Here is a 23,414-nt window from a genome sequence, read left to right as displayed (position 1 = left end):
CATGCGCTCTGAAGGAACAGCCACCCCTGCCGTTCCTTCAGAGTCCTGTGCCATAAGCAGCGGCTCCCCTGCGCATGCGCAGGAATGATGTCATCACGGCCCCGGCCAGTCACACAGCCGTAGTCCGCAAAACCGGAATGAAGACCGGGTGATGATGGAAGCCCTCTCAGCAGTGACAGTGCAACGCTAGAGGGCTTTGTTTTCAGGTAGGTTTCACATAATGTGCTAGTATATGATGCATACTAGCACATTATGGCATTGCCTTGCAGGTTGCAAAAAAAAAACACGCACGCAGCAGATTTACTATCACTTTAATAAAAGCAGGGGTGCAATCTGCATATATTTACATGATGTGTTAAGGTGCCTCTGAACAAATTGTCTTGCGTTATTCAATGGTAGTGACCACACTGACATCTAACACAATAGATAAAATCAAACAGGCTGGAGGTTACCCTACACATCCTTTAGCTGCTAATGCATAGATCTGAGAACTCTGTTTTTAATAGAAAGTTAGAAATGGGTCCTCTTTGTTGGCTTGCAGGCCTGGTGAATTTTTTATTGTGCGCCTCCTGTTACACGATCCTAACTTTACCATAAGTCCTCATTAACCCTTTCATGACTAAGCCTATTTTTGAAATTTGGTGTTTACAAGTTAAAATCCGTATTTTTTGCTAGAAAATTACTTAGGCCCCTTTCACACTGAGGCGGTTTGCAGGCGGTATTGCGCTAAAAATACCGCCTGCAAACCGCCCCTAAACAGCCTCCGCTGTTTGTTCAGTGTGAAAGCCCTGCGAGGATGGGTGTCTGACAGTAAGATGGTAGGCCTGGCCTTTTTGTTTAAATTGGGTGGGGTGGAGGATGTTACAAAGGCTTTTGTAGTATGGAAGGCTTTGCGGGGTTACAGAAAAGGGTGAGGTACAGGGCCGTCTTTAAGGCGGGGTAAAAGGGGCAGCTGCCCTGGGCCCTGTCATTGTTGTGGGGCCCAAAGCAGCTGCCTCATACTTGCCAACTATCCCAGTTTAAATTCCCTTGTCCCTTGAAGTTTTAGTCCTGTGCTGTGTCCCAATATCTCAGTGTGAAGTTCTGTTATTAATGCTGCCCAGCTCTGCCCTATTGTTGTGTACAGATGACTCACCTGCAGACCCTGCGTTTACATGTAAATAACCGGCATTCATATGTAAATAGCGGCGGCATTCATAACTAAATAGCTGCGGCCGGTGGCAATGATATGTAAATAAAGGTGGCATTCATATGTATATCATGCCCCCCTGCAGTGAGGAGATGATGTGCTGTAACTTCTAGCAATCAGTGAGCAGTATTACTGTACAGTAATCTCTAGCAAGCAATTAACAAGCAGAAATAATTTTCTGTAACCTCTAGCAACTAATCAGTAAGCCGTAATGTGTGCTGTACCCTCTAGCAACCAGTCAGTATGCAGTAATGATATGCTGTAACCGCTGGCAACCAATCACAATTGCTGCCTGATCTGATACAGTAAACTGATTTTAAGTCTAGCTGCTATTTATTGTATGTCTCAGAGCAGGTGGAGAGTGAAATTGCATGGGGAGGGGGGGCCCAAGAAATTTTTTTGCCCAGGGTCCAATCAATATTAAAGACGGCCCTGGCGAGGTAGGCCTGATTCTCGGCGACCGGTGTCTTTGGGTATGTTGGAAGTTTTGCCGGGGGTGTTGCCCAGTGTCTTTTTTTCTCCTTTTGAAGTGCAGCTATTCAGGACAGCTTTTGTTTTGGCTTTTTTCAGGGCATTACAGGTGGGTGAATTGGTCAACCTTTCAAAATTGGTGGTTGGGGGTTTGGATGTCTCAGATGTATCAGTACGGGGCGACACTGGTACGCTGCTCATTCGTAAGTCAAAAACTGATCCGATAGGAAAAGGGGCAAGGGTGGTACTTGGTTGGGTGGCGTGCTTGGCTCTGTGCCTGGTCAGAGTGATTAGGGAGTGGGTGGGGTTACGGCCTTTTGGGCCTGGCCCCCTTTTGATCCACAAGGATGGGTCGGCATTGTCTAGGTACCAATTTGTGTCTGTGTTCAAAAAATGCTTGGAGGTGGGAGGGTTCTCTCTGATGGACTATTCTTCACATTCTTTCAGGATAGGGGTGGCCACAGAGGCAACGCGTTGGTGCTTGAGCGATCAGATCCTTCAGCCCATTGGTCGTTGGGAATCTCATCGATTTTGGTTGTATGTACACTCTCATCTTCTTTAAGGCTGGAAAGGAAAGGGGTGTAGATCCCATGCTGATAGGGTGCAGTGGCTAATGGGGTATATGTCTTGTCTGGTGTTGTCTGTTTATTTGTTTCTGTGGATGACCTTACTGGTCTGGTGGGAACATAAAATGGGGGGGTCTGTGTGTATGGTGTATGGGGTCTTGTTTTGTCTATGTTCCTTTTTGTGTTTTTGTTTTTCAGATCCGGTGTGTTTGATGTGGATCCTGGGTCATTCCTATGTTCACTAGGGGACTAAGAGGGCACTGGTTAGGCCAGAAGGCAGGCAGCTGGGTTTTTCCCGGGGGGGGGAAGCCACGGTACGATGGATTGGTATGTTGTGGTCTTGTGGGCTACCAGAAATTTAGCGGTATGCTAGAATGGACAGGCCTCCTGATGTGCTACTACTACACGTTGGGGGCAAAGACCTCAGTATCAGGACATCCAGGGAACTCATTTGAGATATTGAGTGGGATTTCCTTCGCTTGCGGTCGGCCTTTCCAGATACCGTCCTAGTCTGGTCAGATATCATTGGCAGGATAGCTTGGATATCATTGGCAGGACTGGTTCGTGAAGGTCGGAATGGTGGAAGGTATACAATATATGGTGTGGAATGGGTTGGGCCTATCTCGGTATGGGTACCTTCCCTATTTGGAAATAATGGGCTGCATTGGGCAAGAAGGTGGCAATAGTTTGTCCCTGAGCTGGTGGGATCGCTGCTAGGGGCCAGGATGCTGAGGGGTGGTGGTGGTACAGCCGATGCAATAGAAAACCTTCCTTCATGAACCTCAGACATAGCAGTCAGTTTAAAAAGTTGGGAGATATATATATATATATATATATATATATATATATATATATATATATTATCTCACAAAAGTGAGTACACAAAAACAATACCATGTTTCACCCAAATTAGTGTGTACATGCCCCCATCATTTTGTTCATATATTTGCATAAGTTGTGTACTGAGTGCACGAGAGGCCTTTTAATGAAACACTGGTGCACAGACCTACAGTATTTCACAAAAGTGAGTACACCCCTCACATTTTTGAAAATATTTTATTATATCTTTTCATGTGACAACACTGAAGAAATTACACTTTTCTACAATGTAAAGTAGTGAGTGTACAGCTTGTATAGCAGTGTAAATTTGCCTCAAAATAACTCAACACACAGCCATTAATGTCTAAACCGCTGGCAACAAAAGTGAGTACACCCCTAAGTGAAAATGTCCAAATTGGGCCCAAAGTGTCAATATTTTGTGTAGCCACCATTATTTTCCAGCACTGCCTTAACCCTCTTATGGAGTGAACAAGAGATTCACAGTTTGCCACCGGAGTCCTCTTCCACTCCTCCATGACGACATCATGGAGTTGGTGGATGTTGGAGACCTTGCGCTCCTCCACCTACCATTTGAGGATGCCCCACATTTGCTCAATGGGGTTTAGGTCTGGAGACATGCTTGGCCAGTCCATCACCTTAACCCTCAGCTTCTTTAGCAAGGCAGTGGTCATCTTTGAGGTGGGTTTAGGGTCGTTATAATGTTGGAATACTGCCCTGCGGCCCAGTCTCTGAAGGGAGGGAATCATGCTCTGCTTCAATATGTCACAGTACATGTTGGCATTCATGGTTCCCTCAATGAACTGTAGCTCCCCAGTGCCGGCAGCACTCATGCAGCCCCAGACCATGACACTCCCACCACCATGCTTTACTGTAGGCAAGACACACTTGTCTTTGTACTCCTCACCTGGTTGCCGCCACACATGCTTGACACCATCTGCATCTGAACCAAATAAATGTATCTTGGTCTCATCGGACCATAGAACATGGTTTCAGTAATCAATGTCCTTAGTCTGCTTGTCTTCAGCAAACTGTTTATAAGGCTTTCTTGTGCATCTTCCTTAGAAGAGGCATCCTTCTAGGACGACAGCCATGCAGATCAATTTGATGCAGTGTGCGGCGTATGGTCTGAGCACTGACAGCCTGACCCCCTACCCCTTCAACCTCTGCAGCAATGCTAGCAGCACTCATATGTCTATTTCCCAAAGACAACCTCTGGATATGACGCTGAGCACGTGCACTCAACTTCTTTGGTCGACCATGGCGAGGCCTGTTCTGAGTGGAACCTGTCCTGTTAAACCGCTGTATGGTCTTGGCCACCATGCTACAGCTCAGTTTCAAAGTCTTGGCAATCTTCATATAGTCTAGGCCATCTATATGAAGAGCAACAATTCTTTTTTTCAGATTCTCAGAGAGCTCTTTGCCATGAGGTGCCATGTTGAACTTCTAGTGACCAGTAAGAGAGAGTGAGAGCGATAACACCAAATTTAACACACCTGCTCCCCATTCACACCTGAGACCTTGTAACACTAATGAGTCACATGGCAGCGGGGAGGGAAAATGGCTAATTGTGCCCAATTTGGACATTTTCACTTAGGGGTGTACTCACTTTTGTTGCCAGCGGTTTAGACATTAATGGCCGTGTGTTGAGTTATTTTGAGGGGACAGTAAATTTACACTGTTATACAAGCTGTACACTCACTACTTTACATTGTAGCAAAGTGTAATTTCTTAAGTGTTGTCACAGGAAAAGATATAATAAAATACTTAGAAAAATGGGAGGGGTGTACTCACTTTTGTGAGATACTGTATATATATATATATATATATATATATATATATATATAAAATTTCAAATGGAATTTATTTTTATAGTAATTTTGTTATGATTGTTAATAAAGGGGCCATACGGCTATTTAATCCAGAAGGTGTGGCGTGTTTATTTCTTTAGGTATTTTAAGAGTAAAGGTTGTAGGTTGGGGTTAGCAAGTGAGGAAGACGGCACATCAGCCATACCCCAGTCATGCATTCAGGAGTTTCAGTGCACTTTTAGAAAGTGTACAAAACCTGCAGGATATGATAGAAGTGTGTTTCCCTGATTTGATGATTTGAGGTCGAAAGGCCACATCAGAGGGCTCCATGAGCCACAGGTTGAGCACCCCTGGCCTAAGGTAACCTCACTCAAATCTGCTCACAGGCACTAAGCAGATGTCAAGAGAAGAGATTAAAAAATTTAAAAAATAAAAATAAAAAAAAACGTTCCCACAGTGTATGGCGTTAGTTGAGCAAAATCAAGTACTCCAATCAGAAGCAAAGCAGTGCTTATTATTGGGGCATAAGCCCCCATTCACATCGGGGTGATTTGACATGTCAAATCGCAGCCTATTGCAGGGAACGGCACCGTCCGAATTAGTGCGACGCCGACTTTACGGCGCTGCACTGATTCCCAAAAGTAGTTCCTGCACTACTTTTGGTGACTTCGGGGGCGATCTCAATAGAAATCTGTGCATGAACCCGCACAGATGTCTTGCAAATCGCCCCCAAGCTCGCACTGAAATGCAGGTTTGAAATCATGCGAGTTCAAACCCACCTTCAGTGTGAATGAGGACTTACCGATGATACAACTGCACCCCTGGACTTCGTCCAAATATCCCACAGGGCATCCCCCTAAATTCATATGTGAATTTATACAGGGCATATTCTTTTTATGCCTGTTTGCCATATTACCCCATGGATGTGGCTGTTATGCAGCGTACACACGGTCGGACTTTTCGACCGGACTGGTCGGACGGACCGAGTCCGGCGGACAATCCGATCATATGTGGGCTTCATCGGACCTTCAGCGGACTTTTCCAGTCGAAAATCTGACGAACTTTAGATTTGGAACATGCTTCAAATCTTTACGTTGTAACTCCGCCGGACCCAGAAATCCGCTCGTCTGTATGCTAGTCACACGGACAAAAACCGACACTAGGGCAGCTATTGGCTACTGGCTATCAACTTCCTTATTTTGGTCTGGTGTACGTCATCAGATACGAATCCATCGGACTTTGATGTGATCTTGTGTAGGCAAGTCCGTTCGTTAAAAAGTCAGTCGGAAGTCCGTCAAAAGTCCGTCGGACCAGTCCGGTTGAAAAGTCCGCCCGTGTGTACGCGGCTTTAGGAAACATTCTAAATCCATCCTGCAGGAAGACTTACTCATCTCTACCTACCAGTTTGTTTTTTAACCGAACCCAGGAAATAAACACACACAGACACATGGGGAACGCTATACATAGTCTTGGTGGGAGCTGTAGCCAGGATGTTGGTTCTATAAGGTCACAACATTAAACTCTGCTCACTGCTACTACCAAGTACAGGTGTTTGTGTTTACTTTGTTTGTGGACGGAACTTGATTTCTGTGGACTTCAGCGAGTAAAAATTGCCCCTGAAAGAGTTCCAGATGAGGCCTTTACCCTTGACTGTGTGTAGCCCCTTCAGGTATTCGCCATTCAGATTGGAGAAGTGGCAGGCTTCATACCACCAGCCTCCTTTGAAATACTCAGCACAGCTTCGTTCCAGACGACTGGACTTGTCATTGTTCTGGTCTTTGGTGGAAAAGCCTTGGTTGTTCTGTGTATCCAGTGAATCCCCTAGGCAGATAAAAAACCACAACAGTGCCATTAGAAATCTTAAAGGGAACATGAGGGAGAGAAATTGAGGGAGGAGAGAAAAATTTGGGGGGGGGGGGGTTAACTAAAACTGCACACAGAATCTAGTGTCTTTTATTTTGGTGTGGGGGGTTCCCCTTACAATCCGTACTGGACCAAAGGGTCTGGTATGGTCTTGGGGGGGGGGGGGGGGGGCTGGGCGCTGTTTTTTTTTTTTATTATATTGGCGTAGGGGTTCCCCTTAAAATCCATACCGGACCAAAGGGTCTGGTATGGTCTTGAGGGGGGGGGGGGGGCTGGGTGCTGTTTTTTTTTATTATATATCGATGTAGGGGGTTCCCCTTAAAATCCATGCCAGACTCAAAGGGCCTGGTATGGAATTCGGGAAGAACCCCAGGCCGTTTTTTTTTACATTTTGGCTTGGGGTTTCCCTTCACGACCCTCAGGAGCACAAGTCGCGTGAGTCAGATCAGTGAAGATGATGATTCGACCTGGATGCGACTTACATTCAAATCAATGGGCTGAAATCGCGCCCAAGTTGGACCAAAGTAGTAGTGCAGGAACCTTTTTCAAAGTCGGACCTACACAAGTCGGACCAGTTAAGATGGCTCTCATAGGAAACCATTGATTTATACACGTCATGCGACATGTGCCCCCAAAGTCGGAGCGTATGTCGCACGCACCAGTGTGAACCGGGCCTTATTGTCAAAGATAAATTGAAAAAGCTGAAGTTAGAAGCTGATTGGTTACTATCCACGGCTGCACCAGATTCTGTGTGCAACAGTTTTGGGCCCCTTTCACATGGGCACCTACGCTAAACGGAATCCGCTTGCTCAGCAGGAGATCTCTCTGCTGACCTCTGCTGAGCAGGTAGATGACAGGTCCGTGTCTGGTCCGCTGTGCAGAGTGGACATGGACACAGTCCTGCCCTCCTCTATGGGGCAATCAGATGGAAATGGACCGCCTGTCCGTTTCCATCTAATGCCATCTGATCTGATCTGCCAGAAATGGAAAATAGGAGCACCATCCATCTGACGGGATCGGATCTGATGGCGGCAGGTATCAGCGGACAGCAGCATGTATCAATGGCGGTATTGGCAGGACTATAGACTTGTTGATTGGGGTGATGATAGTATTAAGTTGTCATCCAAAGTGTACATACATGGGTTGGTGTCCTCTTATAGTATAGAGATCTGTCATTCCATGCTGATTAGAAATCCCATAAATATAGATCTCATACACGCTTCTATTGATTCCCGTTTGGTCCAGCCTGCTGAACACTGATGTCAGACAACTCAGCAGCTGATGACCTTCACAGGGAGATGTTGCTAATGAGAGATCTGTAACCAACCATCTGCATGTGTATGGATTTCCCAGCAGGGCAGCCATCGGAAATTGTGGGGCCTCTTATACAGCTTCAGGCCTGACCACCAATATTCTCCAGGGCCCGCCCACTGGCCGTCCCACCGAATACACCCACTGCCCATCCCACTGAGTCTTGAGTCAGTGCACCACTTTTATTTTAACACTTTCCACAATGTATCTCCACCTCCGTCCATCATCATCCATCCCTCTCCACATTATATCCCCACCTCCGCCCATCATCATCCATCCCTCTCCACAATATATCCACACCTCCGCCCATCATCATCCATCCCTCTCCACAATATATCCACACCTCCGCCCATCATCATCCATCCCTCTCCACAATATATCTCCACCTCTGCCCATCATCCATCCCTCTCCACAATATACCCCCACCTCCGCCCAACATCATCCATCCCTCTCCACAATGTATCCACCCCAGTGGCGGTGCGTCTATAAGGGCACACGGGTGCCGCCCCCTCTCTCCAGCCACCCCTCTAGCACCAATAGATTCATGCATTGAATTTATCTATTCAGGTGCCCCCCCCATTCAGGTGCCCAGACCCTTTTTGGGCACCAGGCGCCTGAATTGCAGCAGCAGGGGTTTTTTTTAAGCATCTGATTAGAGCCATAGGCTCTAGTAGGCATCAAAAAAGCTGCTCTCAGGTCACTCAGCTGTGTTAGAAAAGCAAATGAATATTTGCTTTCCTAACACTAAACCACCTCTCCGCCAATCAGGTGCTTGGATCTGTTACCTGTCACTTGATTGGCTGAAACAACAGGCGCTGTGATTGGACGCCTAACAGGCGTCCAATCATAGGAGAGGATGGGAGAAGACATCAAGGAGACATCACTGAGACAGGGTAAGTACAGATGGCGGGCGGGGGACACACTGGCAGCATTTGATATGGCACAGTGGCTGCGTTTGGGGCACAGTGAGAGTGCATTTGATGGGGCACAGTGAGGCTGTGTTTGATGGGGCACAATGAGGCTGCATTTGATGTGGCACAGTGAGGCTGCGTTTGATGGGGCACAGTGAGGCTGCGTTTGATGGGCACAGTGGCGGCAATTGATGGGCACAGTGGCTGCGTTTGATGGTACAGTGGCAGCAATTGATGGGCACAGTGTCTGTATTTGATGGTACAGTGAGGCTGCAATTGATGGTTTTTTTTTTTTAGAATTCTTCAGTTTGTTTGCCCCCCCCAAAAAATTTTGAGCACCAGCCACCACTAAACCCCACCTCCGCCCATCATCATCCATTCCTCTCCACAATATATCCCCACCTCTGCCCAACATCATCCATCCCTCTCCAGGATTCTGGGCGGAGGCGGGGATATATTGTGAAAATAGATGGGGATGATTCTGGGTAGAGATGAGTTACATAGCGAAGAGGCTCTCCACAATGTAACTCTCATCCCCACCCAGAATCATTCTCATTTTCACAATGCAAGTCCATTGCAAGTCCATCATGCCAGCTTGTCAGCTTCAGGTGTTATAATATGTAATAGTGTTTCATCTATTGGATTAAGTGAGTGACTGAGGGGCACAGCGGTACACTCCATTTTTCTGTGACTTACCCTCCACGCCGCTCTCTCATATCTTCATGCACCTGAGAGGGCTGGGTTCACTTTTTAGGCTGACCATGCCCCCTGCTCCAGTACTGGCCAATGTGATTGCAACAGCAACTAGCAGACTCTGCCTTAGCAAGGGATGGAAGCAGATCGAGTGTCATACTCAATCACGGGCCGAGGGGGGGTGGAAGCAGCGGTGAAAAGCTGAGGCTTGTATTCTCTGCAGATCAGATGAGAGTGTATTTTATTTTTTTGTGAAGTCAGGCGGGGAGCGGTCCCCTTGGGACGCTCAGGCCCCTTACAAAAGTACTGCCTGTACCCCCCTGATGACGGCCCTGCTTTCCAGTAGTGTGCACACATGGATTTGTTGGAAATAAAAGACAAAAAGACAATAGATTGACATATATGACTACAGAGTTGCAAACCAGGTGTATCTACATGCCATGTGATATCATGCTGATTGGTGATTAGGGTTGTCACCTCATCTCTTTAAACCCGAACAGACAAGAATTACACAGGTTCTGTGGCTGATTAAGGTGGTAATTAAACTCACTTGGGGCCTTATCGGCATTAAATTAGCCTCAGAACCTGTGTAATTCATGTGTGTTGGGGTTTAAAGGGATGAGGTAGCAACCCTATTGGGGATCCCCTTGATATATTTCTAATATCCACCACCATAAACTCCCTTGGGGTCCAGACTGATAGGCACTGAGGTCAGATAAAAAACTCAGCAGCTGATTGACTTTAACGGGGAGATGGTGCTAATAAGAGATGTATAACCAACCATCATATGTATAGATTTCCCAGTAGTGTGTACACGTGTGTAGCGCCCACCTGTTTAGGTGAGTGCTATAATATAACTAACTAGAGTAGAGGAGGGTGTGACCCCTTTGCACTCTGCTTGGACAGTTTCCTTTATTTTATTTTATAGGGGTTGGCCTGGAAGATAATAGGAATACAAGTTTAGAGTGACAGGCAGATTTGGAAGACCCCTTTGGACCAATCATTAATTTGTTTGGGCGGAGGCGGGACTTCTATTTAAGGCTTGGTCACATGTTCCGGGGGGTTGTCGTGGTTGGGGCTGTCTTTTTGGAAGATGTAGGATTGTAGGATTCAGGAGGATCTGTTGGTGCTCTCCCCTTTGGGGGAGAGGGACATGCTTTCTGGGCAATTAAGCTCATGGGAGTTGGAGAGATTCAGATGGAGGATGTGTATATCGGTACAGCTTCAGTGCTTTTCCTCTGCGGAGGAGAGGGAAGGCAAGATATGCAGATGAAAGAGAGACTACAGTAAATCCTTCTAAAGGTTGCCGTTACTGACACACCAGGACTGGGGGAGGATCTTCTGTGCGCGGTATGGATGATCACTCGGAAACACATGTGAGTGTAACCCAGGGGAACAGAACTTCTGAGGGACTTTGTTGGGATTAGTGTGCGGGTTCAAGAGAACAGAGCTGGTCCTTAGAGAACTAATACCCTGGAGGAATCTGAAAGTCATCTCCTGAACGTTATTATCAATGACTGTCTGTGTGTCATACTTGGTTAGGAAAAAAGTGTAATGGAAATCGCTTCAAGCTAGAACAAACTTTTAGCCGCTCCTACGGTAGTAGGGCGCTACATGGAGGTTCCACCAAGATTTTACTAGCCTGTAAGCCCGTTACCCTTGACAACCGCGCAGACAGTCCCAGCATTACAGTGACTGTATCCCGGATAGTCCCTAGGGGATTATTGCAGGAGGTTCTTAACTTATACAGAGATGTCTGCCGTGAGTACGGCACCAGCATCGCCACTGTTTGCTACAATTTACCCTGTTGCACAGTTGGGAATGTGATGGAGGAGAGGCTATCTCTTTTACAGTTTGGGGCACCCCAAAGAACATTTCTACTGTGTAAAAGTCAGTCCGCTGCTGTAACCTGCAGTTTCAAAGAGCCTGCCACTAGGTGTCGCTATGGTGCGGCCAACATATGTAGAGTTACAGTTCCTCGCGCGCTGAGCCAACAAGCTGAGAGGCGGATCCACGCCCTAGAGGAGAGGGTGTCAGTATTCAGCGTGCCACGCGCCATTACTTTATGAGGATCCATGCCAGATAGAAGCTTCACTAACGGGGCTTTCGTTTATTTTGGAGTTAAAGTTGTGTTTCTCATCACTAAGGAAAGATGCATTACCTTACAAGAATTCATGCAGAATGGAACTTTACTAATAGGGGCTTCTTATTATCTGGATGCAATGTTGTGTATTTTCATCACTTTAAACACTGGAAGTTATTCAGAGTGACTTCCAGTGCAGTGCATAGTTTAACCTTCAATGGCTGTCTGTGTGTCATACTTGGTTGGGAAAAAAGGGTAATGGAAAGTGCTTCAAGCTAAAAAGAACTTTTAGCCGCCCCTACGGGAGTAGGGCGCTACACGTGGATTGTTGGAAATGAAAACAACAGATTGACATATATGACTACAGAGTTGCAATCAAAATCTTCAGCATACCATGCTTGCCCATGATTGAAAAAACTCATAACTCTCAATTTGCTTTTCCTTCCTCCTGTTTGGTCCAGCCTGTTATGCAGTATCTGCTTGTGCTGTGTAAGCACTGAACAACTGATTGACCTCAATCAGGGGGTGGTGCTCATGAAAGATCAAGATTGGATGGCTATCTGTATGTGTATGTCTCCCTAGTAAATGCACTACATCTAAAAATGAGCCCAGATTGAAATAGTTAGTTAGAGTAGTGGCTGAGCCCAGAAATTCTGGGGTATAGGAGATATTTCCAGTCTGTATTTGACACTAAAAGTCCGCTTTTCCCAACACTCTCTATTATTATTATCGGCCAGCAAAGAGAAAAAAAAAAATCTCAAAAAAAAAATTGGATGGATTTCTGTCCGACAATAAACAACCATCCGCTCATCACTCCCTACGATCACTTGTGGCTGTAAATGAATCTCCACGATATAAGAGAAGACTGGTTTTGGACGATGAACGTTGATAATTGTAGTTCTTCCAAAGCATTTGCTTCCTTGCAGATTCTTAGACAGATATATAGCACCGTGTGGATACTTTGGACCTTTCTCTTGAGTGGAGATGCATGCCCACACGGATTTACTGATGCCGGCAGGTGATCAGCAAAGCCGGGATGGAAACAACCTGTGGACCTTGAGGGGGGGGGGGGGCATGTGTACCCCTCCGCCTATGCGTTTCCCCCCTCCCACTGACTGGGGCTTCCTCCTCTGCTCCGAACAAATAAAGATAGCAAAAATAACTTAAAACAAATGCATGGTATGTGTAAAAACAAATATGAAAATGAAAAATCTCAGTGAAAAATTGTCCGTATATCAAGTTTACACACTTAAGAGAAAATGCATGTATTAATGAAAGTGTGTAAATGTCACATATGTCCATGATCACTCATGCTCAAAAAAAGTGCTCCGTCACTCGAGAGAAAATTAGCCTCTTACCAGACGAGATGGATCCCTATCACAGAGATCAAGACAGCTTGTGAGAAAATCATCACAGGTGTGGATGTTTATCCATATACTTGTGACTGTGAGGATAAACTTCATATGTCTAGGAACCATATATAGAGAAGGGAGAAGCCTCATAGTGTAAAACAGCCAGACATTTTATTAAAAGGTAAAAGATTTGTGGATACGTGTATATTTTCTCACAAGCTGTCTTGATCTCTGTGATAGATATCTATCTCGTCTGGTAAGAGGCCAATTTTCTCTCGAGTGAGATACAGTCTAGTGTGAATGAATATATATATATTATATATATACACATATACTCTGCATTTAGTGTAGACTAGATATTCAGTGTAGACTCTATATTTAGTCACTGCAGGCAGTGTAGTTTTTATAACATAGTGTATTGAAGTGGTTAAGGGGAACCCTGCGCCAAAATGTAAAAAAAAAAAAAAAAAAAAAAGGCGTATAAGGTCCGGACGCCGTGATTGACGTTGGATTTATAGCGTATGACACTTTTTTTAAATAAAGGAATTGTCAAAAACTGTCGTTTTACTTTTTTGACACTTTTTTGGTGAATGGGTAGGGGTACAATGTATGGGGCCAGGATCTGGGGGGCTTCCTGATTCCGATAAGCCCCTTGCCTGCAGATTCCAATAAGATCCCCGCCCGCAAACCCCCACAACCACCAGGCAAGGGTTGTGGGGATGAAGCCCTTGTCCCCATCAACATGGGGACAAGGCGCTTTGGGGGGGACACCAAAGCACCCTCCTCATGTTCACTATCATCTCCCTCTTTCTTCTAGAGGATTCTAGAGGCAGAGGAGGGGAAGGGAGGTGAAGCTGTCTGAGGTGTCTCAGGGAGCCCTGACCAATCCCCAACTAGGATTGGCAGGGGGCAGGCCTCCTTGATATACCCAGGGTCAGCCCTGGGAGGAGTTGTCGGGTGGAAGAACTGAGGATGGAGTACTAGGCTGTCGGGGCCTTCAGGGAGGAACCACCAGTTGCAGCCAGGAGGGCTGGTGAGCGACATGCGCTACCAGAGAGGACTGAGAGGAAACAGTCAGAGATGGGTGTGGAGCCAGTAGGGGGGACTGCAATGTTACGAGCAGTGAAGTCAGGCAGCTGGAGCCAGGAGGGCTGGCAGGGCCTGAAGAGGACTGACTGGGAGCAGTAGTCCACCAGAAGGATAGCTAGCACTGACAAGACTTTCCATATTTTCTGCTACACTATAGGGGCTCGCGGTCCCTGCCTGCAAAGGGCAAGTTGCTTAGGCCTGACTGAGCCAGTGTCAGTCCCAGATATCATGTGCTAGCTGTTCCTGGAACCACAAAATAGGAAGCGACATCCAGGAGGGATGGAGCGAACCACTAAATAGGAAGCGACATCCAGGAGGAATGGAGCGAACCATTAGATAGGAAGCGACATCCAGGAGGAATGGAGCGAACCACTAGATAGGAAGTAAAGAGTTGTGCTGAAGGAATCTGGAGAAGTGTACAAAGAGTGTACATAATTGTCCCTAGCAAATGTGCCATTATTTCATTGGGCATCCCATAATTCCCATCCCCATCCAAGTTGAATTCCCCCAATAAAACAACAAAAACAAAGCTAGCGGACTGTTCATTGTCTTGGAGTGTCTAGGAAGTGAATGCCAGGCCGGGTAGGGTGACAGGTGGGCCACAACACAAGGCGGATCCTACAGGAGCACCACTACACATAGTTTATTATTCCCTTACTGAAAACAACCAATTAATGAAACTGTACCATGTCAAGGCTGTTTGTGGATGCTACAGAGAAAACAGTTACCTGCAGTGCCTGTCACAAATGAATCATAGCGCAGGGTGTACTGATCCGCTTCTCCCTCCACTCTGAAGTTGCTGTATGTAGCGTAGGTATGATTGCCCTCAAAGTCTTCTAAATCGAATCGCAGTTCATATTTCCCTGTGAAAGACAGAACAAAGTGACAGGAGGAAGGCTAGATCTGGGTACTGAGTGGGCTGAGGTCATCCGGTCATAACAAGCTTATGACTACTTTTTTCAATTGTCCGGTGTAGGTATCAGAAGTAGCATCAGCTTTAAGCCCCTGTTCACAGAAGAGCCACTTGTCATGCGATTTGACAGGTCAAAACACATGACAAGTTGCACTCTATTGTCGGCAGTGGCAGTGTTTAAAACGGTACAACGCCGACTTTGTGGTGCCACATCTTCCACTGACTCCAAAACATGTCCAGATAAGACAGAGTTACTGGAGTCAGGCTGCAGATACTCAGTTTGGTGTGTATTGCTAGAGAGTTTTTTTCTTGGGACAGACCATGTGATCAGCCCAGGGTCAATCAGCACTGTCCAGGCAGAGGGTCAGGGGAGAGCCACTCAGGAGCTGCTTGCGAGCCGCTGGTCATTGCACACTCGTCCGAAGAAACGGCACAGGGGGGCATTTCTTCACATTCATCGGCGCAGTATACAGCAAATATCTCCTAAATGGTGCACGTTTAGGAGATATTTACAGTACCTATAGGTAAGCCTTATTCTAGGCTTACCTATGGGTACAACTTGCAAAGGGAGGGTTACAACCTCTTTAAAGCGGTTGTAAACCGCTGGTGGTTTTTCTTTTTTCTTTCTTACCTACAAGGCAAAGGCATAATGTGCTAGTATGCATTGCATACTAGCACATTATGCAAAACTTACCTGAAAACGAAGCCTTCCAGAGATGCAATGTCATTGCTGGAGAGAGCTTCCATCTTCACCCGTCTTGCTTCCAGGTTCGCGGACTCCGGCTCTGTGACTGACCAGAGCCGCGATGACATCAATCCCGCGCATGCATGCGGGAGCCGCCGGTCATGGCCGAAGGCTCTGAAGGAGCGGCACGGGTGGCCATTCCTTCAGAGCGCCTGCACCAGTCATGTTACTGGCTGCATGTACAGTAAATATCTCCTAAACAGTGCATGTTTAGGAGATGTTTACACTACCTATAGGTATGCCTAATTATAGGCTTACCTACAGGTAAAATTCAAAAATGGAAGTTTACTTCCTTTTTTAAAGTGGGTTGGAATGGTGTATTTATGTAGCTTGAATATAAAGGTAGATGTGTCCTTTATGTTTGGATAGCTTTCTGTAATATAAATGTACTTCATAGTGCTGCAGTTTGTAGGTCATCCTGTACTGATAGAAGTATGGGGGCTGCCTTTGTGGATCTCATCTAAAAATGCTAGTGCCCTGGCTGCCACTGGCTTCAATTCCGTCATGGTTATATTAATATTCAGATCAGAACAGGTAAAGTCAGAGCAATTCCAATCTACATACTTTTTTGGGTCACTAACTCAAATTTCTGAAGCCTTTGGATCAGCATGACATCCAGGCAACATGCATTTCCAGAAGAAGAGCGACAATGGCATCCTCCGTGTTTCCTTTAATGTACATTTTTTGGATTAGCTCTGGGAGAAAAAATATGTTCTACTAACCAAATGAGGTTAGCCGATGCAGATTCACATTTCCCAGCCAAAATTCGCCCAGCTGACTTCCAAAACCACGCTCGTAGGTGCTCCAGTCACGGTTGAAATCCACTGACCCATCCAGGCGCCTCTGAAACACCTGGAGAAGAAGAGGTTAGCAAGATGCCTATGCCAAGGCCTTTCTGATGGTTTTGGCAACAACTGAAAATACTAAGTTATTTTTCTGGGTGAAATTATCTCTCTTGACCTTTCAAACTTGTGTGTCATGTCAGCACAGAGGCTCTGACAGGTCCCCTTTAAATGTAAAGTATATTGATTTCTGGTCAGTTTACTTTTTTAGTTTACAACTTTAAAAATCTGAAATTCAGCTTGAAATGCACGCCGGATTTTCTAATAAGTCATGCATTGCATGGCAGCCTGTGTAAAAGTTTTTAATGCTCAACTGAAATCCCACACCTTGTTTATAGTCCTGTACCAGTCGGCGGCCCCCAATGTTTTTGGCACCAGGGACCGAGGGGGGGTGTTTGGTGGATGGGTCAAGGGATGGGATATTCACAGAGGATGTCCTCAGCTCCCTTCACACCACAACCCCCCTTTACAGCACAGTCCTCCCCTTATATCAGTGTCCTCAGTTCCCCCCTCACATCACAGTCCCCCTTTACATTACAGTGTCCCCTTTACAGTGCAGTCCCCTTTACATCACAGTGCCCCTTTACATTATTGTAACAGGGACTGCTCTGTAAAGAGGGCACTGTGATGTAAAGGGGGCACTGTGACATAAAGGGGGCTGCACTGCAAAGGGGAATGTACTGTAGTGGTTACAGTGCCCCTTTACAGTGCAGTCCCCTTTATATTACAGTGCCCCTTTTACAGAGCAGTCCACTTTATATTACAGTGCCCCCTTTACAGTGCAGTCCCCTTTACATCACAGTGCCCCTTTACATTAATGTAACAGGGGCTGCTCTGTAAGGGGGGCACTGTAATGTAAAGGGGACTGCTCTGTAAAAGGAGTACTGTAATGTAAAGGGGGAACTGTGATATAAAAGGGACTGCACTATAAAAGGGGGCATTGTGATGTAAAGAGGACTGCTCTGTAAAGGGGGGCTGTGATGTAAAGGGGGCACTGTGATATAAAGGAGACTGCACTATAATGATTACAGTGCCCCTTTATAGTGCAGTCCCCTTTATATTACAGTGCCCCTGCAGTCTGGCCCCCTTTCCTCTCTCTCCATTCTAATCGATGCCTCCCCTGCTTAGGACTCCTACCTTTGGCAGGGCAGAGGCTGTGCTCCGTCCATGTGTCCTCTCCCGACTCCCCCGCCCGACGATGTGATCTTATTAGCAGTGCAGGGGGCAGGAGGAGCTCTCCACTGCAATCTGCTGCTCCTCTGGAGGAGGAGCCAGGAGAGGACACTCAGGCATGGCCGCACAGCAGCTGGTGAGCAGCAATCGCTGTCCGACAGCTGTGTGTGGACTGCGGTCGCCGCCCACCCCCGCTGTGCGGCCCGGTCAGCAACTGGCCGTGGACCGGTGTTCTGCCGAATAAGTTCCGCTCGGCGGATAAGTTCCTCACTCTACTGCGCATGCGCAGTACGATCCGGCGGAAATAGCCGAGGCGGAACAGCTGAAAATCAGCTGTACACGACGCCTGTAAGAGGACCCCTCGCGGGCTCGCTTCGCTCGCCACGCTTCGGGCACGGCCTCGCTGCGCTCGGCACTTTTAGATTCCCCCTCTAGGTCCACTTGGATGGTGGGGAAGGAATCTGGACCCAGAGCGCAGGCGCCGTGTACAGCTGATTGAAGCGTTTGAGCTTCGGCTATCTCCGGCGGCTGACAGTAGTTGGTACTGCGCAGGTGCTGCGCCTGCGCAGTACAGGGGAGGAACTTATCCGCCGAGGGAACTTTCTCGGCAAGACACCGGCACCGGTCCACAGCCCGGGGGTTGGGGACCCCTGCTGTAACTGGCATGCTATAATGTGTAACTTATTATTTGGTTGGAAATATCTTTAGCCCCAGTTCACACCGAATGTGGCTTTGAAATAGCGCTACTTCAGCGATTTCATGCACAGATGTCAATCACACATGAAATCACCAAAAATAGTGCAAGAACCTTTTTCAAATTTGTGCAAAATGGAGCCATTTAAAAGGTTCCATAGGCACGAATAGGGGGTGACTTGTCATGTGATTTTGAACTGTGTGAAAGAGGGCTAAAAAGGTCTTACAATACTTTTATCTTATTGGCAGCACTAGGGTCGTCGAATCCCAACCACAGCACTACCTGCCTGGAGTTTGCATGTTCTCCCTGTGCCTCTGTGGGTTTCCTCCCACACTCCAAAGCCACGTTGGTAGGTTAATTGGCTCCTGTCTAAATTGGCCCTAGTATGTGTATGTATGAATGTGAGTTAGGGACCGTAGATTGTAAGCTCCTCGAGGGCAGGAACTGATGTGAAGGCACAATATCAATGTATTCACAATAGGGATAAAACTTTTTTGTGGAAGGGAGTTTAACAAGACACGTGGCCACTCATTAAAATTAGAAGAAAAGAGGTTTAACCTTAAACTACGTAGAGGGTTCTTTACTGTAAGAGCGGCAAGGATGTGGAATCCCCTTCCACAGGCAGTGGTCTCAGCGGGGAGCATCAATTGTTTCAAGAAACTATTAGATAAGCACCTGAATGACCACAACATACAGGGATATACAATGTAATACTGACATATAATCACACACATAGGTTGGACTTGATGGACTTTTGTCTTTTTTCAACCTCACCTACTATGTAATACTATGTATGTAATACTATGTAAAGCACTGTGTCAATTGCTGTAATAGATAAAATAAATAAAATGCTGCGACTGCTATATGCTGGCATAGCTGAGCAACAGCCACAGACCTCAGCACAAGTGTCCTCAGAGGTCCACACAGATTTGTATTAGAGGGAAATAGTGGGGCAGACACTTGGCACAACTGCTGTGCTAGGAAAAAGTAGAGGTAATACTGATGAGATGGACATTCTGACTACATTGTCTTTCTGGCTGAATATTTATTTTTGAGACTTCTGTTAGACTTTGAGCCACATTCTTCCAGTCCCAGAGTCCCTGCTCTTCAATATAAAGCAGTCTGTGTGATCTGATCTCTCCCTCTATTCTTGTCTATTACAGCCTTTCACAGCCAGGGTGTTGTGGCACCCTGGAGTGCTATCTGGGTTTGTCAGGGGTACACCCCTGATGATGACATAACACATATATTACTGTAGGTGGGTGGCAGCCAGGGCTTTTTGTCTCAGAGAATAGGTGCAGATAATCCCCCCCCTTCTGGGTCACCCCATGTCTTCGCCCCCTACCCACCTCCCAGCACCAACTCTTGGTTCTATCCCCTACCCACCTCCCAGTAACACCCCATTTAGAAAATACAGAACTAAGTATCATTTTGTGGTGCTTTTTGTGCTGGTTTGTATGGGAGTTAATAACAAGAAAAGCAGTAATATATATATCCCCTACAGCCAGCAGCAATAGACCCCCCAGCAACAATAGATCCCCCAGCAACAATAGGCCCCCTACAACAACATACTCCCCAGAAACAATAGATCCACCACAGAAACAATAGACCCCCACCAGCAACAACAGACCCCCCAGCAGCTAGCATCAAGAGACCCTCCAGCATACCTCAGCACCCCCTCGTCATTACGTACATTCTGTGCTGGAGGTAGCGGGACTGCATTCTCCTGCATTCCCACTGAAAAAGCCCTGTGGGTGGTACTGCATCAGGGGCGTTGCTAGGTCTAGAAAAGATCCGGGGCTAGAGCCCATAGCAGCGAAGTAAAGAAAGTCATATGCTTGGGTGGGCAGCCAAACACATGTATAGAATATGTGTGTGTGTGTATAAAAAAATATCGTTACATATCTGAGTGCGGATTCCCCCTTACATCAGGGTCCCCAGAGAGCCCCCCCACTTACATCAGGGTCCCCAAACCCCCCCCTTACATCAGGGTCCTTAGAGAGCCTCCCTACTTACATTAGGGTCCTCAGAGCCCCCGTTACATCAGGGTCCCCAGAGAGCCCCACGGTTGGCTACATAAAGAATGCAGGATTCAGCTGTGCCCATCTATGCAGCCTCACCAGTGCAAAGCAATGCAACCCCCACTGTAGTGTCCACTGTCCCCTGCACCCCACTACACTAGCCCCCATACAGCCCTGTGATAATGTCCACAGGCCGGGTGCCCGCTTCCAGTGGTGGCAGGCCAGGTGGTGACCCCTGCCCTAAAGACTCGGGGCTACGGGCCCCAGATTCGGGGCTATAGCCTCAATAGCCACCCCCTAGCGACACCTCTGTCCTGCATATTGTATGGCTGGGAGGCTGTTTGTGCTGGGAGCACGCTCAATTACGCACCCCAATCACAGACACCAAGCTGTCACCGACAGCTCCTGGTCTCAGAGTAATGATCAGGAGGCAGGTGGACCAACTCCCGATCTAAGGATCACTGCGATTTGTCATCTGTTCCCATTCCGTTTCTCTACTGTGAGGAGAAAGAAATACATTGTTACAACATTTTCTAATGTCTTACAATCCAGCCTCCTCCATCAGTATCCATATCGCACAAGACAGCCAAAGGTCGCCGGGCATCAGGGTAGATTATATACCATCCAGTTAGGTGAAAGCCAATATCTTGTAGCTGCTTACAGCTTCTGGAACCTATAAAAAATATTATCTAAATGTAAATGGCTTTCTGGTCATTCTACCTAAATACCTTTATTCTCTTAAAGTAGAACTATAGACAAAATGTTTTTTTTTTTTTCATTTTGGCACCCCATTATCTGTCTGAACTTTTGTAAACTTACTCCCCCCTCGTAACCTCTGCTCCTCAAATTCTGGTATTCTGTGTGTCCTCCATTTTCACCTACATTCAATGGCAGACAAAGCCTTCTCCTGCTATGCCCCAAAATTCTGGTATTCACTTCTAAAGAACATCAGAGAGTCATCTTCTCTAAACTCATTCAAATCAAATCTAAAAATGTTTTTCTTTAGACAAGCTTTCACGTGATTGTCCCTTATCCTTGTGTATTTCCTGTGTTTTACCCTTGTGTTTCTGTTTCTCTTGTCTTTGTACATCGTATTGAGAAGCTACCTTTAAAGGCGCTGTATAAAATAAAGTTTATTATTATTAATAATATTAATATTATTATTTATGGGTTTTTTTTACAGAAGACTGCAATTCTAAACTCTGGCCATAAGGAGAGCCATTAGGAGAGCATTACATAGACACAGCTATGGTCAGTTCCCCTGTATGCTAGTGCATGGATAGTCATTGTTTATTAATACATTTTACTTTCTTGCAATCACCACATCAGTCTTGACATCATAGAAGACATTATTATCAGGGCTTTTTTTCTCAGAGAATAGGTGCAGGAACCCCCCCCCCCCGTCTGAGTCTCTCCTTGTCTCTGCCCCCTACCCACCTCTGACCACCGTCCCTTGATTCCACCCCCTACCCACCTACCAGTACTGCCCCTTTTAGAGAATACAGAGCCAAGTATCATTTTGTGGTGCTAAATCATTTGTATGGAACATGTTAATGATAAAAAGAAAAGCATTAAAATAGATCTCCTGCAGCCAGCAACAATAGAATCTCAGGAATAGATCCCCACACAACAATAGACTCCCCCAGAAACAATGGACTCCACCCCAACAACAATAGATTCCCTACAGCAACAGTGAACCACCCACAACAAAATATCACACCCAGTAACAAAATATCCACCCAAGCAACATTAGACGCCCCCCAGCAGCAACAACAGATCTCTCAGCAGCCAGCATCAATGGATCCTCCAGCAGCCAGTAAAAATCCTTCAACAGTAGATCCCTTCCAGCAACATAAGACCCCCCAGCAACAACAGATTCCCCATCAGCAACAATAGACCCTCACACAAAATCAGATCCCCACCAGTGATAATAGATCCCCCAGCAGCCAATATCAATAGACCCTTCAGCACACCCCACATCCCATGCTATTACATACATTTAGTGCTGGCAGTGCCAGAACTGCGTTCCCGCTGAAAAAAAAGCCCTGATTATTATTATGTACTTACCATTAAATTCTTTTGGGCATGAGACACCTTGGTCACCTTTGTCACCTGTAAACAAAAACAAAAAATTCAGTCTAGGGCCCTACATTGCAAAAAAAAAAAAAAAAACAGACAAAAAACTATTAAGGCCTGGAATAACAGAAACTAAAGTGGCTTGGCCAACAGCCTTGTAAGCAAGTGTAGTTAGCTGGCTGGCCACTAGATGGCTCTGTTCCGATTATAGCCTGTGAAGAGGATAGTTAGAAGCAAGTGATAGCTTCCCTTTTAGCTAGAGCCTTCCTGCAGTAATATCAGGGGTGAGTTAGCACCCATATATAAGCCAGGTGGGGAGGAGCCAGGGCCGGACTTACCATTGGGCTTGACTGGGCTCAAGCCCATGGGCCCCGGCCAATAGGGGGCCCCACCCATTTGAAAGCTGCCGTGAGCAGCCGAAAACCATCGAGATACACAGGACATCCGCCTCTGTATCTCGGCGGCGCTCATTTTAAACTGAAAGGCTGCAATGACAAGGCAGCAATGACACTGGAGCAAGGCTACACTGACAAGTCTGCAAATGACACTGGGGCAAGGCTGCAATGACACTGACAAGGCTGCATTGATGGGCATTTAAATGTAAGTTTTTTTCCTTAAACTTCCCTCCTAAAAGTTTTTTTCCTTAAAATTCCCTCCTAAACTTGGGGTGCGTGTTATACGCAGATAAATACGGTAATTATCATTTTATCAATTTTTATTGCTTTTATTAATTACGTGGACCCAGGACAAATACCAGTACAGTATCCCCCACTT

At 46.4% G+C, this 23,414-nt stretch overlaps 1 protein-coding gene across 1 annotated transcript in view; it reads right to left on the bottom strand.

The window, feature by feature from the left end:
- Positions 1 to 294: 294 nt before the first annotated feature.
- Positions 295 to 23,414, bottom strand: part of LOC141108407 (ficolin-2-like) — a 47,197-nt gene continuing 24,077 nt past the window's right edge. Inside the window, exons 6-10 of the mRNA XM_073599999.1 lie at positions 22,632 to 22,676; positions 21,110 to 21,237; positions 16,557 to 16,686; positions 14,905 to 15,039; positions 295 to 6,695 (exon numbers count right to left, since the gene is read on the bottom strand). Coding sequence (XP_073456100.1) covers positions 6,433 to 6,695; positions 14,905 to 15,039; positions 16,557 to 16,686; positions 21,110 to 21,237; positions 22,632 to 22,676 — 701 coding nt within the window. The 3' untranslated portion in view covers positions 295 to 6,432. The remainder of the gene's footprint in view (positions 6,696 to 14,904; positions 15,040 to 16,556; positions 16,687 to 21,109; positions 21,238 to 22,631; positions 22,677 to 23,414) is intronic.

The sequence above is a fragment of the Aquarana catesbeiana genome, linkage group LG09 (genome assembly GCF_042186555.1).
Source record: "Aquarana catesbeiana isolate 2022-GZ linkage group LG09, ASM4218655v1, whole genome shotgun sequence".
In the NCBI taxonomy this organism is placed as follows: domain Eukaryota; kingdom Metazoa; phylum Chordata; class Amphibia; order Anura; family Ranidae; genus Aquarana; species Aquarana catesbeiana.
Note: the sequence above shows the minus strand (reverse complement) of the source record. Positions and strands in the feature narration are given on the sequence as shown.